The 20,163-nt window shown below is 42.1% G+C and overlaps 1 protein-coding gene across 3 annotated transcripts in view; it reads right to left on the bottom strand.

Moving 5' to 3' along the window:
• Window positions 1-20,163, bottom strand: part of LOC137527183 (relaxin receptor 1-like) — a 467,519-nt gene that overhangs the window by 36,848 nt on the left and 410,508 nt on the right. For all 3 annotated transcript variants that reach the window (XM_068247656.1, XM_068247657.1, XM_068247658.1), the window contains 2 exons: window positions 17,025-17,096; window positions 7,168-7,239 (listed from right to left, as the gene is read on the bottom strand). In XM_068247656.1, the coding sequence (XP_068103757.1) occupies window positions 7,168-7,239; window positions 17,025-17,096 (144 nt within the window). The remainder of the gene's footprint in view (window positions 1-7,167; window positions 7,240-17,024; window positions 17,097-20,163) is intronic.

The following is a 20,163-nucleotide window of genomic DNA, read 5'->3' as shown; positions in this document are numbered from 1 at the left end:
GCGAATCCTTCCTAGTCCTGTTCCTGTTGCCTTGTATGTTGGTCTGTGTGTGGACGCTTGCTGTCGCTGGGTCAGTGACTGGATTAGCAAGCGTTCATTCTGTTTGTCTCAAGTCCTTGTTTATGTTTAGTCAGATACGTGGTACATTTGAACTGGCAGGACCATAGGGATTTTGTACAATATTTAGTTCTGTTATACTGTTTAATACTACCTGTGATTATCTGTGTTTGACCTATTGCCTGTTTATCTTGCTCTGTCTGTCCTGCCTTGTGGATTACGCCATCTCCGGTGTAGGAGTGGCGAATCCTCAAGTCCTGCTCTTGTGAGGTACGCCATCGCTGCGGTCGCGATTGGCTGCCTCATTTCAGTCTGTCTTGTATCTGTCTGAATGCTTGCTAAACGCAAGAGCAGCACAACATCGCACTGCACTGCCATTGCGTTTTATCTGAGGCCCAGAGCTGCAGTTGCTCTTGGCAGCCTGTTTAGCCTCTTCCATTATCCAGCTCTTAGCCTAGTTGTGCTGGGTGGTCAGACAGTATGCCCCCCCGCCCCCCCCAGCATTACACTGTATTACTTTTGTTGCAAAAAATGGCCTTGAAAAATCCAATGGTGCTACTTGTGGTTAACAGTGTGCGGTGTGCCCAAGAAGCTATCTGATGATGTATACAGGGTATCATTTTAACCGTGACAAGCGAGAGAATATAATTTGGGATATTTGACAACTGAAACCTATGTCATGTTAATTTTCTTTAGTAAGAAACTGAATGAGAAGCAATAAAATAGTTATTTTCATATACTCGGCACCAAAATAAAACGCTTGTAAAAAAACCCACAAGTGACATAATTGAAAAGACAATACATAAATAGCTACCGTAGGCACTCAGATTTTTAAATATGTATGCCATGATGGTATATTACTGTTACTTTTACAGATAAGGGCTTTTAATTACTTATTACTTACAATGAAAAAACAGAAAACTGAAAACATGTGCCTTTATTTCCAAATAATATATTGTCGCCATACATTGTACTAGGAACATTATTTAAATGTTGTGATAACTGGGACAAATAGGCAGATAAAATGTGTTGGTTTTATCTATAGTATCTTTGTCTATTTTAAAACTACAGTGGTTGGAAATATAGAAATAGTGTATTTTTTCATTTTTCTCCCTTTTTTCCCTTTAAAATGCATAGAGAATAACATTATTACTAAAATAAAATATCACCCTTGAAAAGCCTAATTTGTGGCGAAAAAAACAAGCTATAGATCATTCACATATGATGAGTAGCAATAAAGTTATTAGTGAATGAATGGGAGGAGCGCTGAAATGTAAAAGTTGTTTTGGTTTTGTGGGAAGAAAACCTGTGATCCTGAAGTGGTTAAAGGGACTCCGAGCTCTAAATAAAAACAAAATTGGTACTCACCTGGGGCCTTCTGAATCCCAGTGTAGGTCAGGAGATCCCACGGCGTCCATCTGACTCTTCTCCCAAGGCCTGGCCAGAAATGGCTCCCCGACGGCTCCCAGCAACACTGGGCCCGAGTGTCGGGCTCCTTCTTCCTGATACGTCACGTCTGACGTCACCACGACGACCGCCTCGCATCATCACGGTAGCCGGCATGACAGTACTGCGCATGCGCGATTAAACCGCGCATGCGCAGTACTGTCGCACCAGCCGACGCGAGGTGGCCAGCGTGGTGACGTCAGACGTGACATATCAGAAAGAAGGAGCCCAATACTTGGGCCCAGTGTCGCTGGGAGCCGCCGGGGAGCCATTTCTGGCCAGGCCTTGGGAGAAGATTCAGATGGACGCCGTGGGACCTCCCGACCTACACTGGGCTGCAGAAAGCCCCAGGTGAGTACCAATTTCGTTTTTTATTTAGAGCTCAACGTCCCTTTAAGTTGTCTGATAATGGTTATGGGTGTGAAGTCTGGTGACTGTGGATAAAAGTCCAAGACAGTTGGTCCTTCTTGCTCTTTGTTTGCCTTCAGGTTATTCTTGCAATATTTGATGAATGCTTTGGGTCATTATCCTGCAGCAATATGGGTAATTATACACACAAATATCCAAACAACAGAGTATACAACTTTTCTGAAGATTATAGTAGTATTTTTCCTATTGGCCTATTCAATGTATTTAATAATGACCTAGTAGATGGATTAGAAAGAAATGTTGCTATGTTTGCAGATTATACAAAATTGTGCAAAATCATCACCTCTCAGGATGATAGTGACATATTGCTAAAGGATCTGGTTAGGATGGCTATAGATTAACCATTTCAGCCGCGTGGACGTGAGTCCCCTGTGCCAATCGGAGCATGTTCGTCAAGTACAAACACTGTTTTTGTTCCGATGGAAGTTTACGTCACTTCCCTGGTTACAATGTAGTGATACATTGTATCCCAATTAGCGTACATTGTACGCTAATGGGATTTTTTGCTCAGTAGGGACATCTTGTGGCCAAATAGTAAAACACACCTACTGACTTTGGGAAATACAAATAAATGATTATTTATGTCAAGAGGACATATAATTAATAAATAGTGGGCTAAAAATTAGTGATGGATGTAAAGCTGAAAAAATGCACCTTTATTTCCAAATAAAATATTGTCACCATACATTACACTAGGGGTATAATTTTAATGTTGCAATAACCGAGACAAATGGCCAAATAAAATGTGTGTATTTTAATTATGGTAGCATTAGTTATTTTAAAACTGTAATGGCTGAAAACTGAAAAATAAGGAATTTTTTCAATTTTTTTCTTATTATTCCCATTATAATGCATTTAGAATAAAATAATTCTTAGAATAATTTACCACCCAAAGAAAGCCTAATTGGTGGCAGAAAAACAAGGTATAAATCATTTCGCTGTGATAAGTAATGGTAAAGTTATTGGGGAATGAAAGGGAGAAGCGCTGACAGGTTAAAATTCCTCTCGTCCATAAGGTGAAAAATACCAGCGAGCTGAAATGGTTAAGGGGAGATTTGACTGTAGTTCAAATTTTGTGGAACATGGTATTAAGTGCCTGTGTATGCTTTTTTATGTTGGGGAGAGCACTCAGAGTGTTTGGAAAACAAAACAAGACACCGAGAGCCCAATCTAGTGTAGTAGTTTCAGTTGGTCTGAGTGTATTTAAAGTAGTTGAGATTATACTCACAAGTTTGGGTCACCCAACAGGTGACCACTGGAAAGGCAGGTGGGGAGAATTATTACCTGACCCCACTCAGGTTTAAAAAGTCGCTTTCTGTAGAAAGGAAAAAAAGGGGATACACCCCTCCACCAAGGGTGGACTAGATCAATAATAACACAGGGATAACAGAGGCGCCAACATAGAATAAAATATGTTAAAAACCGTTTAAAAGGAAGGAAATGAGTGGATTCACCTCCTTCAGGTACATAAATGACCAGGCAATGTAAGCCGTTTATAAATATAATCAGAACATTTATTTAAAACAATTCTCCAGATATGATGCAACGCGTTTCACGGGCCAAGCACCCCGCTTCATCAGGCAATTGAACAAGGAGAACTCAGTTGCAGGTCTATCACTTTGCTAGAGCGCCTCATTCTGGTGGTGGCGGCCAGCTCAGTGTTAAGTGGGGTGCCAGAATCAGAGCAGGAGGAGGAAAATATGTCACGCTTCCGTGCGGAAGCTGAGAAAGATGAGGTGTTCTGTGTTAAAAAGTCAACTACGTCCTGACAATATTGGGGGTTGATGGCACGTGCCTTCTTCTGAACACTGCACTTTGGTTGAGGGCTGCATGAAATCACGACAGCGCGACCTCGAGCAGACCTGCCAGGTGGCTTGCCTCTGCTTTTTTTTTGTCCATATTGGGGGGGATGAAGTGAAAGGTATGCACTGACTTGACTAATACAATGTGCAGTCACACAGGTGCAGTTACATAGGTAGGTGTATATAACACTGCGTGCACTCACGTAGGTAGGTGGGTGCACTGAACACAACAGGTAGGTATATGCAGTGATGAGATGGGTTCACTGAACACAACAGGTAGGTATATGTAGTGATTAGGTGGGTTCACTGAACACGGAACAACGGTTCCAGTCCACCTGGAACCGTTCGCCGACGAACTGTTCTGGCCATCTCTAGTTATATTATACGCATTGCGATTGCTAGGCGACCCGCTATGCGTCGAAGACAGTAGACGTGCAATTTTGTACGCCGTGTGGTTGTTAAGCACTGTCAGGTGATTTTGGTCATGTGGCCGCTCTAGATGATCACATGGCTTTTTCCATGTGAGAGTGCTATCCAATTGGAATAGGGGGGTGTTATCTATGTGAAGGAGGTGGCGGTATATGGAGTTTTATATCGTGCTGATGATCGCATCTATTTTTTCATATGCGGCGAAACTCCCCATCATGTGGCCGCTCTAGATGATCACATGGCTTTTTCCATGTGAGAGTGCTATCCAATTGGGATAGGGGGTGTTATCTATGTGAAGGAGGTGGCGGTGTATGGAGTTTTATATCGGGCTGACAATCGCATCTATTTTTTCATATGCGCCGAAACTCCCCATCACTGTGTTGGTGGTTCTGTGCTTTTGGACTAGTGATCGATGTTTCCAATTGTTTTTTATGGCTAGATCTAAGTTATTTTGCTACTTATCATGGTGAGATGTTTTGAGGTGATGCCTTGGCAACCACAGTGTTTACTTTATTTTCTTGTTTTTGATTGGTTTGCCTCACACATTTGCTGGTCGTGGGGGTGGGCAGTCTTTGGTTTTATTCACAGTCTACCTGTGGCATGCATATTCATATGAGGAGAGGTCATGTAATTCACACAGCATCCTCAGTCTTTCATCAGGTCCTCTCTAGGAAAGGTCAGTCATTGGATAGTTTGAATTTTATTGTTTTTTTATGATTGGCTTAATGTGGGTATTTATACGATGGGTGTGTAGGTCATATGAGAGTGCATATGTATCGGCTTGAAGACGATTGGATGCCCGAAACAGCTCTAGGCCAGTGTCTTTCACCATAATTTGAGGCACAATTTTTCTAAAGTCATGCGTTTTGGTCATACCAACAGTGTAGCAACATACAAAATAAACTGGGATACAGATGGGGGCATCAAACTTGGAGAAGGACTTAGGAGTACTCATGGCCGGATTTCTGGCAAGGCCACATAGGCCATGGCCTAGGGCACCAGATAAACAAGGGGCGGCCTGCAGACAGTGGGCATTATTTGCAGGGCATTATTTGCAAGTGTTCAAACAAATGAAAGGGGTCAGGATAACTGCACTATTAGTACCAGCTGGCATTTGTCTGTGCTGTGCTACAGGCAGCTGCAGTCCGTTAACCAAATGTTTGTGAACAGTGTGTGACTAGCAAAAAGCCAGACCTTGTCCAATGACTAGCAGCTGCAGGCAGTTACAGAAGGCTGGGTCTCACGCACTTGGTGTGGGGGATGAAAGGACCAGGGGCAGCACCAGCAAATACTACAGCATACAGAAAGCAGCCTCTCACAGTACCCATTTCTTAATTATTGATGGCCAGCGCTGTTACCCTGGAGACAGCAGTGGGTACAGGACTTTTACGTGTTGCTGACCCCACCCAATGTCCAATTTTGAGCCACTTTTGACTATGTGTGTGTGGTCAATGGCTCCCACCACGCCCATCACCTGTAGATCACTTGATTGACCAGTTCCCCCATATGACGTGATTGATTCACTTCACGTTGCCATGGAGACCTCGGCATTAGCCGCAATAGTGGACACCATCGGCCCAAAGTTTTTTGGGTGTGTGTGGAGAGAGGTGGTAGGATACGGTTTCGGTTGGGGCGGCTGGTAATAGTCGGCCTTGGGCGGTAAGACGTACAAATCCGGCCCTGGGAGTACTCGTGGACAACAAGTTAAATAATCGTATTTAATGCCAAGCTGCTGCAGCTAAAGCAAATAAAATTTGGGGATGCATTAAAAGGGAAATAAAAACTTACGATGCTAGCATAATATTGCAAGGCCACATCTGAAATCTGGAATTCAGTTCTAGGCACTGCATTACAAGAATGATATTGCAGTTTTAGAGCAGGTGCAGAGACGAGCAACAAAATTGATTAGACGGATGGAAGGTCTCTCTTTCCAGGAATGGTTAGATAAACTGGGCTTGTTTAATCTGGAGAACAGACACCTTAGAGGATATCTAATTTACATGTATAAATACATCAGAGGGCAATGTAAAAACTTGGCAGATGAGCTTTTTGTCCGTAGGCTGTTGCTACGGGACCTGCACATGGAGGAAAAAAGTTTTAACCATTTATTTAGGAAAGGGTTCTTTACAGTAAGAGAGCTTCAAATGTGGAATGTATGGTTCTGTGTCTGACTCCATAATGCTGTGTTAACATACGGCCAGGTAACGGGTGAGGCCCATATCCCTCAGGTCATAGATTGGTTTTATAATGGTGGGGAGCTTGGGTGAACATTCCCGATAGGCCCTGGAGAGTTCATACATGCCTACTGAGGTGTATTTTAGGATCTGTAGTTTGCACACATGGGAGGCAGCCGTGTGGCACATTTGCTGGCCTTCATCCAGTTCACCTTTTTTCCTAATTTTTTTTTCTAGGAGATCAGTTTTCATCTTCTGTTCTGTTTTCAGCACTTTCAATTATTATTAGTATTTTCTTGCTTGCTGGTGGCTTCAAATGTATTTTATTGATACAGTGGGAAAATATCACCTTAGGAGAAAAAGTGAATTGAATAAGGGGCACTGTTCCTGTTTAAGAATGCATTTTTCTGCCTGAACTTTAAACACGATTTTCTCAAAAACGACCAGGTCTTTTCCACAATTTGCCCTGACATACATAGCAAATTTGGTAATGATAGTTTGTATGAGGGCTTTGTAATTAACTGCAAACCTCCGCACCACAGACTTCAATGCAAAGATCACAAATATTTGCAAAAATTTGGTAGTTTTGCAAATATAATTTGGGCAAATTCCGTAGTCCAGTCATACTGTATATGCTCAAAATTATCAGAAATGTGCCCCGACTTTGCAAATAAACACTTCACATCAAGTGTGCATTATCTGCATTTAACATAATAACATTTATATATTTAGGATGATTTCCACTGTGTGACATCTACTTACAGTTATGTTACATATATTATTACAGTGTCACAGTGGGAGATATGATACAAACAGACAAGAACACTCACAGCTGTTGCAGTTCTTGCAGGTTGGTGAACAGCACCGGAGGCAGCTCCACAATCTGGTTAACAGAAAGGTCTCTGTTTATGGACAGGGTAACACAATAGACAGTTAGGTGCTCCATCAAACAGTATTTGCAAATATACTGACTAAATGGGAAATTGTAGTCTTTTAAAGTAAAAATTATTACATTTCAAATACACATGTATATGAAGTTTGCTTGTCCAAGAGCAAAATGCACTATTACATTACATTTCTCTTATATTCCTGTCACTTACAGCAGGCAGTAGAAATCTGACAAGTTTTGGACTGGTCCAACTCCTCATAGGGGATTCTCAGGGACTTTTATTATTTTCAGTAGCATTAGTGAACGGCACGTGATCAGTTCAACTATCAGAATAGTTTGCAAATGAGTATTGAGGCTGGCCAACAGACATATTTTTATAGATCCTTTCCAGAGAATGCTTTTGTGAACATTAAAGCAAATGCTTAAAAATCCCCCATGAGGAGACGGACTTGTCCAAAAGCTGTCAGATCTGTCAGATTTTTACTGCCTCCTGTAACTGACAGCAACATAGGAGAAACATATATATAGTGCACCTGAATCTGGGAAAACATTTACTTCTTATATGTATGTATTTACATTTATTTTAAATGTTATAGATTTCTGTGATAGTGGTCCTTTAAATATATGCAGCTAAATGGGCAAATAGGATAAGATTAATGTAAGAAATTGATTAGAAATAATTTAGTGTTGCGCCAAACAAACACTATGCTGCTAGTCTGACAAGGGATCCCCACTTCCTTATAATCATATAACAATAAACTTGGAAACAGACTGCGCTAAAAACACCCAATTTAATTAAACTTAGATCAGTTGATCAGTAAATTTTATGCTTGCATGCAGTTAAAATCAGGTATAAATGTCCATAAAAACAAAGAATATATTCATATAAACCCATTTGGGTAAATTGTGCAAAAAAGTGCAAAGCTGTATATTAGTGTCACTGAATATTGAGATTCGTTGTACTGTTCTTCAAATTAGATTTCCGTTTGAATCAGCATCTAATTATGCTCAATAGTTGTAATGATGGGATCTGGTATGTAAAGAACCCCAAAAAGGAATGTAGCTGGTGGTGTCAAATCATATATCAGTGAAGTTGTAGATCAAATAGGCAATTGGATCTTTCAAGACGTGGGATAAAACAGGTTTACATACACTGAGCTGTGCCTGACCATCTCACCCTTCCGGATCCGTATAGCGGTAGTGGAGTGTTGCTGCGGGGAGCCGCTCAATCTCACCAGCCCCGGCCGGCAGCTAGGTGAGAGAGTCTGGACACTTGCTTGTGTCGGGCTGGGTTAGCCCGGCTCCCGTTCTGGCGAGGGTGGTGTGGGTTGGAGCTCTTGGCTGGAGGTGACGTTTCCGTGAATTTTCTGCGGCGCTAGCAGCCGCGTAGCCTGGCTCCGCCTCCTTCCCCTCTGGTGTGTGACGTCACACTGACAGCACCGCTGACGTTTCGGGAGGAACGCCTCCCTTTCTCAAAGCTGAGCTGTGTGGGGGAATCAGAGGCTCTCTTATAGTGTTTAAGCCTTACGTCTTGTCACAGCCTTCAGTCAAATGCGTAAAGATCCAAATCTTTATTCAGTCCATGGGGTATCATAGAATTAAGGTTAAATATCCACATCGTTTCTCGTCTGGACATTTCTCGCAAGTAGTCCCCGCCTCTCCAGGATCTATTAACTTGCTCTATTCCGCAATATTTTGTTCCCTTAAAGGAACATCCGTGCGTTGTCCTATAGTGTTCTGAAAGGGGATGTTTTTTATTTCCTTTTATAATGTTTGTACAGTGCTCGCTAAGTCTTTCTTTTAGAGCACGTTTGGTTCTTCCCACATAATGTTTGTAACAGGGACATGTTAATACATATATTACCCACTTTGTGTCACAATTGGTGACATCTCTGATCTTGAAAGTTTCCTTGTTAACCATTGATGTAACATCATGTATCCTTTCCACCGGTGTGTTTGACTCACGACATGCTCTGCAGAATCCGCATTTTTTAAAATATCCATCACTTTTCCTGGTTCTGGTCGATTTCATAGTGGGCGCTAATATATTACCCAGATTTTTAGTTTTCCTGAAAATCATTCTGGGGTTCTCTGGTATAATCGAAGTGAGTAAGGGATCCTCCCGCAATAAGTGCCAATACCTTCCCACTATATTTCTAACCTTGGGTGCCTGAGAGGAATATTGCATTATTAGATTGGGTTGTAGACTAGTTAAATCAGATCGTTTATCGTTTGCTTGTACTAATTTGCTCCTCTCTGTATTGATGGCCCTTTCTCTGGCTTCAGTGACCAATTCCTTAGAGTACCCCTTAGATTCTAATCTTTCCTGTAAAATTTCTGCTTCCTCCTGGAAGTCTGTCAATTTGGAGCAGTTCCTCCTCAATCTCAGGAATTGGGCTAACCCAGCCCGACACAAGCAAGTGTCCAGACTCTCTCACCTAGCTGCCGGCCGGGGCTGGTGAGATTGAGCGGCTCCCCGCAGCAACACTCCACTACCGCTATACGGATCCAGAAGGGTGAGATGGTCAGGCACAGCTCAGTGTATGTAAACCTGTTTTATCCCACGTCTTGAAAGATCCAATTGCCTATTTGATCTACAACTTCACTGATATATGATTTGACACCACCAGCTACATTCCTTTTTGGGGTTCTTTACATATCAGATCCCATCATTACAACTATTGAGCATAATTAGATGCTGATTCAAACGGAAATCTAATTTGAAGAACAGTACAACGAATCTCAATATTCAGTGACACTAATATACAGCTTTGCACTTTTTTGCACAATTTACCCAAATGGGTTTATATGAATATATTCTTTGTTTTTATGGACATTTATACCTGATTTTAACTGCATGCAAGCATAAAATTTACTGATCAACTGATCTAAGTTTAATTAAATTGTGTGTTTTTAGCGCAGTCTGTTTCCAAGTTTATTGTTAATGTAAGAAATGTAAATCATACTATCAATGTTTGCTGATGTTAGAAAGTTTAAAAACACACAAAACACACACACGTGAAATAAAAATTTATATATATTATTATTTAGTATTTATATAGCCCCAACATCATACGCAGCGCTGTAAAGCATATATTGTCTTGTCTCTTAACCTCCCTAGCCGAATTGACGGTTATAAACATCAATACAAAACATGCTGTGAACAGTATTGATGTGCATACATGTTAATACTCTCCTGCACTGTATACTAGACCCGTTGCTTGGCACATTTTGGCAAGTTACAGGAAAAAAAAAGGTTATGAAAATTAATTGGATCACTTTTTGCACAGAAATCCTGGGAAAATTGAATGTCAGGGAGGTTAACTGTCCCTCAGAGGGGCTCACAATCTAATCCTTACTATAGTCATGTGTCTATAGGGAGTGCAGAATTATTAAGCAAGTGGTATTTTTGAGGAATAATTTTATTATTGAACAACAACCATGTTCTCAATGAACCCAAAAAACTCATTAATATCAAAGCTGAATATTTTTGAAAGTAGTTTTTAGTTTGTTTTTAGTTTTAGCTATTTTAGGGGGATATCTGTGTGCGCAGGTGACTATTACTGTGCATAATTATTAGGCAACTTAACAAAAAACAAATATATACCCATTTCAATTATTTATTTTTACCAGTGAAACCAATATAACATCTCAACATTCACAAATATAGATTTCTGACATTCAAAAACATAACAAAAACAAATCAGTGACCAATATAGACACCTTTCTTTGCAAGGACACTCAAAAGCCTGCCATCCATGGATTCTGTCAGTGTTTTGATCTGTTCACCATCAACATTGCGTGCAGCAGCACCCACAGCCTCTCAGACACTGTTCAGAGAGGTGTACTGTTTTCCCTCCTTGTAAATCTCACATTTTATGATGGACCACAGGTTCTCAATGGGGTTCAGATCTGGTGAACAAGGAGGCCATGTCATTAGTTTTTCTTCTTTTATACCCTTTCTTGCCAGCCACGCTGTGGAGTACTTGGACGCGTGTGATGGAGCATTGTCCTGCATGAAAATCATGTTTTTCTTGGAGGATGCAGACTTCTTACTGTACCACTGCTTGAAGAAGGTGTCTTCCAGAAACTGGCTGTAGGACTGGGAGTTGAGCTTGCCTCCATCCTCAACCTGAAAAGGACCCACAAGCTCATCTTTGATGATACCAGCCCAAACCAGTACTCCACCTCCACCTTGCTGGCGTCTGAGTCGGACTGGAGCTCTCTGCCCTTTACCAATCCAGCCACGGGCCCATCTGTCTGGCCCATCAAGACTCACTCTCATTTCATCAGTCCATAAAACCTTAGAAAAATCAGTCTTCAGATATTTCTTGGCCCAGTCTTGACGTTTCAGCTTGTGTGTCTTGTTCAGTGGTGGTCGTCTTTCAGCCTTTCTTACCTTGGCCATGTCTCTGAGTATTGCACACCTTGTGCTTTTGGGCACTCCAGTGATGTTGCAGCTCTGAAATATGGCCAAACTGGTGGCAAGTGGCATCTTGGCAGCTGCACACTTGACTTTTCTCAGTTCATGGGCAGTTATTTTGCACCTTGGTTTTTCCACACGCTTCTTGCGACCCTGTTGACTATTTTGAATGAAACGCTCGATTGTTCGATGATCACGCTTCAGAAGCTTTGCAATTTTAAGAGTGCTGCATCCCTCTGCAAGATATATCACTATTTTTGACTTTTCTGAGCCTGTCAAGTCCTTCTTTTGACCCATTTTGCCAAAGGAAAGGAAGTTGCCTAATAATTATGCACACCTGATATAGGGTGTTGATGTCATCAGACCACACCCCTTCTCATTACAGAGATGCACATCACCTAATATGCTTAATTGGTATTAGGCTTTCGAGCCTATACAGCTTGGAGTAAGACAACATGCATAAAGAGGATTATGTGGTCAACATACTCATTTGCCTAATAATTCTGCACTCCCTGTATGTATGTATTGTGTAGTGTAATGGTGGGTACACACATCAGATAAAAGTCTTTGGAAAATGAAAGATCACAGACCAATTTTACCACTTTCCATGTAGTATGAGAGCATATCTACACAGTCTATTCTATTGCGCTGAACTCCTCATCAGATAAAAATCTTTGCAAGATGCTGCACACAAAGATGCTGCACACATTCAACAGATCAGTATCTGCAAAAAATCAGTTTCTGCAAAATGCATTCGTAGTCTATGACAGTGATGGCTAACCTTGGCACTCCAGCTGTAACAAAACTACAAATCCCATCATGCCTCTGCCTCCCCGAGTTATGCTTAGAGCTGTCAGAGTATTGCAATGCCTCATGGGACTTGTAGTTCCACCACAGCTGGAGTGCCAAGGATAGCCATCACTGGTCTATGATATCTGCAGATCTCATATCTCATTGTTTAGCGGACATTCATCTGCACATCAGAAAATCATCTGCAGGAAGTGGGTAAAATTGGTCTGTGAGCTTTCATTTTCCAAATACTTTTATTTGATGTGTGTACCCACCATTAGTATCATAGTCTAAAGCCTCATACACACGTACCAACAATTTGTCCAACTATCTTCCAAACTTGTCTGTTAGAAGAGAAGTTGGATGTGTGTACGTCTGGCAAACAACCAGATGACCAACTGATAACATGTTGTTTGCCAGATCAAACCGGTGGATCAACCTGCCCAACTATAATGCAGGTAGGTACGTGTGTACAAGTCTTTTGAACAACTTTGTTGTTTTTTAATGCAGACATGTTGTGTAGTTTGTCATTTAGCATAGTATTTAAGTGAGTTGGCTGTTTAGTTGGTTGGAATGTGTGTACGTACTTGTCAGGTAAACAACTGTTGTGTGGTTGGTTGTGCATTAACCACTTGCCGACCGCGCACTCATAACGCGCGTCGGCAAAGTGGCAGCTGCAGGACCAGCGACGCAGTACTGCGTCGCCAGCTGCAGGCTGATTAATCAGGAAGCAGCCGCTCGTGCGAGCGGCTGCTTCCTGTCAATTCACGGCGGGGGGCTCCGTGAATAGCCTGCGGGCCGCCGATGGCGGCTCGCAGGCTAAATGTAAACACAAGCGGAAATAATCCGCTTTGTTTACATTGGACGGCGCTGCTGCGCAGCAGCGCCGTAAGGCAGATCGGCGATCCCCGGCCAATCAGCGGCCGGGGATCGCCGCTATGTGACAGGGGACAGCCTGTTACTGGCTGCACAGGACGGATAGCGTCCTGTGCAGCCCCGATCTCCGGGGGGGGGGGGGGGGGAGCAGGTAGGAGAGGGAGGGGGGAATTTCGCCGCGGAGGGGGGCTTTGAGGTGCCCCCCCCGCCAGCCACACGCAGGCAGGAGAGATCGGACCCCCCCAGCACATCATCCCCCTAGTGGGGAAAAAAGGGGGGTGATCTGATCTCTCTGCCTGCTACCTGATCTGTGCTGGGGGCTGCAGAGCCCACCCAGCACAGATCACTAAAAACAGCGCTGGTCCTTAAGGGGGGGTAAAGGGTGGGTCATCAAGTGGTTAAAGAGAACCCGAGCTGGGTTTGAAGAATATTATCTGTATACAGAGGCTGGATCTGCCTATACAGCCCAGCCTCTGTTGCCATCCCAAACCCCCCTAAGGTCCCCCTGCACTCTGCAATCCCTCATAAATCACAGCCACGCTGCTGACAAACAGCTTGTCAGAGCTGGTTGTGTTTATCTCTATAGTGTCAGTCTGCTGCTCTCCCCGCCTCCTGCAGAACTCCAGTCCCCGCCTGCATCCCTTCCCTCCCTGCTGATTGGAGGGAAGGGATAGGGGCAGGGACCGGAGCTATGCAGGAGGCGGGGGAGCAGCTGAGACTGACACTACAGATGTAAACACAGCCTCACAGCATGGCTGTGATTTATGAAGGATTGCAGAGTGCAGGGGGACCTTAGTGATGTTTGGGATAGCAACAGAGGCTGGGCTGTATAGGCAGATCCAGCCTCTGTATGCAGATAACATTCTTTAAACACACCTCGGGTTCTCTTTAAGTTGGATGTGTGTATGAGGGGGATTAACTTATCTGTATTTTTTTGGGATGTGGGAGGAAACTGAAGTGCTCAGAGGAAAGCCACACAGACGGGGAGAACATACAAAATCTGCGTAGATAGTAGGCGATGCGGTGAAGGGAAGTTGCCAAAGATACAAAGAACAATTCTCTAGTTACAGCACATGATTGGTGCTGACTCTCCAGTGCTTTTGTTATATTTATATTTTCTGCTTGGGTTTAGGAAAGCAAACAACCTGCTCATTTACTCGGACAGTCCTTCTCTTTTTTTGTATGTACTTTTTTTTTCTGCCCTAATAAAAAGTTAAGCATTTGAAATGAAGTAATGATAAAATACCTGAAACCTAATCTTAAACCTAACTATTACCTTACCCTACAATACCCTCTTCCACCAACCCCTAACCCTACCACCAAAACTAGGAAACATATTGACTTAAAAGACATTCGACTTGTTATTTGCCTGCTAATTATTTAGCTTCCCTCTTACCATCTTTTCCACTCAGACACTATTGTCCTCCACTCTAGCTTACCATAAAACTTGCAGTTGTTTCCTTTACCCAAGCGTTCCTCACCCACTCATCAGGTTTTGGAATCACAAATGAAAACTTATTTTCCCTGTGTGTTTGCTATGTGAGTTTTGGTGAACTTGCAAAGCCCCATTTAAGTAATGGCACAGAAATGCAATCATACCAAAAAATGCAGCATGTTTGTAATTTGACATAAATGGCATTGTATTAGTAGGTACAGCAATGTGGACTCTATACAAGGAGATGTACATAAAAGTGATTCACCAATTACATGCAATCCAAAAAGCAGACTGGATCATGGAAAAGGCCTAAGCAACATTTTGACTTCTTTCCCAGGCAAATGACCCTGTCTAACATCAGAGGAAATAATAGGAGACCATACTGCAGCACAGTAATCAGGATTTTCTGCTCCTCCTCTTTAAATGTAAGTTTATAGGAATGCAAAGGCAGAAAACAGTACACATAATGTGTCTTCTCCTGTAACTGATTTGCATTTTTATGACAGGAGCAGCTGTTATACAGAAAGCCTCTGGAGAAAATCTACATAAAATGCTGAAAATGTGATACAGAAGGCATGAAAAACACATTAAGGTCATATAAAAAATAACGGTCAGGTTAATGTTACAGTAAGGAAAGAAATATGTTCCCACTGAAACACACTACAAGTATAATTTTGGCTTAAATGACAACTGACCTGAGAGGGATATGGAGGCTGCCATATTTATTTCATTTTAAACATTGCACATTGCCTGGCTGCCTTTCTGATCCTCAGCCTCTAATACTTTTTGCCATGGACCATGAACAAGCATGCAGATCAAAAGTTTGACTTAACGAGGAACTGTAGTGAAAATAACATAATGAATAAAACTGCTTATTTTCTACAATAGTCATTTATAGACTATTTAGTCAGTCTTTTCCCATTGTAAAAACTTTCTTCTCCCTGGTTTACATTCTGAAATGTCAAAGTTTTTCCAGAGGGCGCTACCCATATAGTTCACATGCATTTCAATGCTGAAAGTTTGTATAGTTCCTACTGTATTGGTCCTCAATATTAGTAGTTAGCAGGAACCATGAGAATACCGGCATGGTATTCTCATGGTATTCACAAAGATGCAATTATTGCCTCATTGCAGCTTTGTGAATACTATGCTGCATTGCATCACTCCACAAGAATAGTGTTGCCATCTGTAAGCTTGTGATTGCTATTAAAAGGGAACCTGAAGTGAGGAAACTTGCTTCAGATTTGATACATACTTAAGTAGAGGAAAGGCTCTGGAGACCATAGAGGCTTCCTGGTCCCCGGTCCATCCCATCATTTCTGTGCAATCCTCGGTTGAAGTTATTCGACTTGCTGGGTTGGATAGCCCTTTGGTACACCTCAGGCAGCCTTAGGAACTACTCACATCCCAGAGACTAAGCTCATGCATGTGCTTATCTTCAGAACTACTTGGAAGGCTGCCTGAAGAGTACTAAAAACCTAGCATGACTTATGACTTTAACCGGCTTTATGAAGGAACGACAGCATGGAACGCAGACCGGAAAGGCTCTATAGCATCCAGAGACTTCCTTCTATTTAGGTAAGTATCGTGCATTTCCTCACTTCAGGTTTGCTTTACATCTGTGAATGTAAAGAGGAACTTACGATTAAAAGTTAGAGCAAGCCCCTCTCACTCAAGATGCTGACTATTTTTGAGCTGATGTTGAACATGCTATGTGACACATTTCAGTCATTAGAGAGCTGGCAGCCAGGAGAGAAATGCTCTTGAACAGCACATGGCATAGAGTAATATGGCATATAGAGAAGACTTTCTACAGTAATGCATTATAGGAATTCATTCTTACTTAAAGCTTAATCATTGCAAATACCTTCTGTTTTAAGGAGGCAAATTCAAACTAAACTTAGCTTTTTTTTTTAGTAAGATGGCTTTTTGGCCTCTTTGATCTCCGTATACTTTCCTAATGATTGTGGGTCACCATGAGCTCTATGGGTACTAGCTGTGCACACATTCATTGCTGTTCCTAATGCGTATGTGCAGCACCTAATTCCATGCAAGCTGAGCTGATGCAAAAAGACATCATATTAGTGACAGAAAAAAGACACTTTGATATGCCAATCAATATCAGCTTTTGAATCCAATGAACAATTTCTGCGATATTACCTGTATTCTGAATGTGTGTAAACCATTCTAATTAGGTTTTTACATTTTTGACCTAAATGATGCCCATTGCAAATGTTATTTTATACACGTCTCTCTAAAGACTAAAGAAACTCACAGATCTACCAGTCTATGCATTTGCATTAGTGCTTTCTTCTGGATCTTCTTTATCTTGTTTCTACGTAGGACACTACAAAACAGAGAATGAAAATATAATTACTTTACAACACTCGAAACATCTTTCTCTCACAAAGAATCACATTACTGTACAATACTCAAACTTACTGAAGTTACCAGGTATTGTATTTACCAATAATATGAGTGATGTGATCTTAACTTAGCCAAGTTTTTTGTTAACACCTTTTAGTGCTGTGTAGCAAAATGAGAGAGAATCAAACATTTTCCGCATGAATTGCACGATTTGCTAAGAGTTACATGGCCAGTGACCTAAGATCTGCTGGTTACCAACTCAAATGTCACTACTGCAAGAATCGGGGAAAGAGAGGTTATGACAACTATTTCATGCCAGCGTCTGTTATATTCCCACACCAGCACCCCTCATTCTGCTTTATGAGGCACTGATTAGGTGACCACCTGGATAAAATATTATTTAACCAGTCCCCACCTCTGTATCGTGTATAAATCAGAGGGACACCAAGAGCCCCAATAGTGTAATTCGTCTTTGGGACAACAAAATAAATGAGAAGTTAAAATGATACTTACAAACCAGGGTTACCAATAGGCAACCACTGTATAGGCAGGTGGGGAGAACAATCCTGACCCCACTCAGGAATAAAAAGTCGCTCTCTGTAGACAGGAAAATAGGGTAACAACCCTCCACCCAGGGTGGACTTAATGTAGTGTACAACATACAGAGGCGTCAAAAGAATAAAAGGTAATTAAATGAACTTAAAAAACCAACTGGTTAAACGGAGGAGGCAGCGGTGGTCTTACCCCCTCCAAACAGACACAGGCAAGGACTGCGATTCAGACAGTCAACAATTTATTCGGAACTCCCAAATAGTTCTTTTGGAGTTCCGAATAAATTGTTGACTGTCTGAATCGCAGTCCTTGCCTGTGTCTGTTTGGAGGGGATAAGACCACCGCTGCCTCCTCCGTTTAACCAGTTGGTTTTTTAAGTTCATGTAATTACCTTTTATTCTTTTGGTGCCTCTGTATCTTATACACTATTCTGTATCGTGTATCTTCACCCCTGTGGACTTCACTTCAGTACCAGGGGTGTATATACACATACCACAGTGTTTAAGACACGACCCCCGTGGCTACTGCGACCTTCCCATGTCTACCATGTCTATCGCGACCCCCCCCCGCTGCAGATTACTGATCATGGTCCCAGCAATGAATCATCTTCCATCATCAATGAGATGCCATAGTGATTCACATCTCTTTTGTACACCTATACATCTTAACCCCCATGGCGGTATTACCAAGCTGAGCTCGGGTTGAGTGACAGGAGCTGAAAGCGCTTAAACTGCTGTTACTGTTTGTTTCCTGGGTCTCGCCTGCTATCAGTGCTGGCCAGCGGGACTCCAGGCTTCTTTCCCCGGCCACCAGGATGCCCAGATGTACCTCTGTTGTTGTTGTGGCCAATCAGAATGGTAGAGCGGCGGTGCGGATTGACGTCATGGGGAGGAGAGGGGAAAAAAATTCTTAAATGTGATTGGCCCAATTATGCATTGTATCGGATACAAGGTGATTTGTATCCAATGCAATGCAACCATTTGGTTCCCAGCTGTGTCTGAGCTAAGTGCTTTTGTGATCTGCTGATCTCTGCTTTACTATTCTGCCTACCTGTTACCGATTTTTGCCAGGATTTTGACTATTCTCTGCTTGCTGCCTGCACTGATTTTTGCCTGAATATTGATTGCCTTACTGTTGCCTTACTGTTGCCAATTTTTGACTGGATTTTTGACTACTCTCTGCCTGCTGCCTGTACCAACATCTGCCTGGATTTGACTACTCTCTGTCTGCCGCCTGTACCTCTGCCTGGATTTGACTACTCTCTACCTGCCACCTGCACTGACCTCTGCCTGCCTGTCATCTGCTATGGTGTCAGCCTCCAGAAGGCATCTAACACCGGAAGTGCTGGCGGAGTTTGAGGACAGAAATTTGCAGTCACCGGCGGACTTCGAGTGACACCTAGAGATCTGTCATCTGACCCAGGTAGCGCCAGTGGCAGTGACTCCATCACCACCAAGGTCAGTGATGTCCGCATTTGGTGCCCCATTGACACTAGTCAGCCTCCGCCAGTGGTGGGCCGAAATTTCGCATCGAAATTTGCATTTAAGCATCATAATCGTAATGTGAAATTTCAGGGAAAATCATAATTTATTTCGTATGTAATAGTAGTAGTTCATAATTTTGCATAATTGCGTAATTTTTCGCATAATTTTTGTGCACTTTCACGCAATTTTGTGCCGAGTTTATCAGTTAACAGCAAAGCCCCCATACATGCTATTGCTACCAAAATTGGTACATATGTTAAGGAGAATATTGGGTACAAGACAAGAAAATAATTTTCCAAAGAAACCTTGTAGTTTTTGAGAAAATCTATTTTAAAAATGCAAAGAAAAATGTTTTTTTTTTGTTTAAAAACCATTTTTTCTTTGCATTTTTAAAATCGATTTTCTCAAAAACTGCAAGGTCTTTTTGGAATATTCTTTTTGTGACGTGTTGCTTAACACATGTAGCAAGTTTGGTGTCACTACCATGTATGGTGACTTTGCTATTCACTGCCAAATTCGGCATACAATTATGCAAAAATTATGCAAAATTTTAGGCGAAATTACAAAACACTATATCAAATCAATTGAATTTACATATCGTAATTACGTATAAGCGTAAATGCGAACATTTACGCGTAATCGTAATTAGCTGATTTCGATCATCACTGGCCTCCGCCAGCGCCCCCACATTTCCCTTTTACTGGGGAGCCTGGCCTGAATGTAGACTGTGAGCACAACCCCCTGGCCTACCTGCAGCTCTTTTCACTGACGCAGTCATTGAAATAGTAGTGGAGGAGATGAACCGTTATGTTGCCCAACAATTGGCTAGTGTTGCAAACTCATCCATTTAATTACTGACACATATGAATTATACAGGTTTTGTGGCTAGGTAGATGTAGTTAAGGCACTGATTATGTGCAAATAGCCCCAGAACCTGTATAACTTAGATGTGTCAGTAATTAAAGGGATGAGTTGGCAACACTGCAACTGGCTGCTCCTCAAGGGCACTTT

This window comes from Hyperolius riggenbachi, chromosome 8 (assembly GCF_040937935.1).
Source record: "Hyperolius riggenbachi isolate aHypRig1 chromosome 8, aHypRig1.pri, whole genome shotgun sequence".
NCBI lineage: Eukaryota > Metazoa > Chordata > Amphibia > Anura > Hyperoliidae > Hyperolius > Hyperolius riggenbachi.
This window is presented reverse-complemented; position numbering and strand designations above follow the sequence as displayed.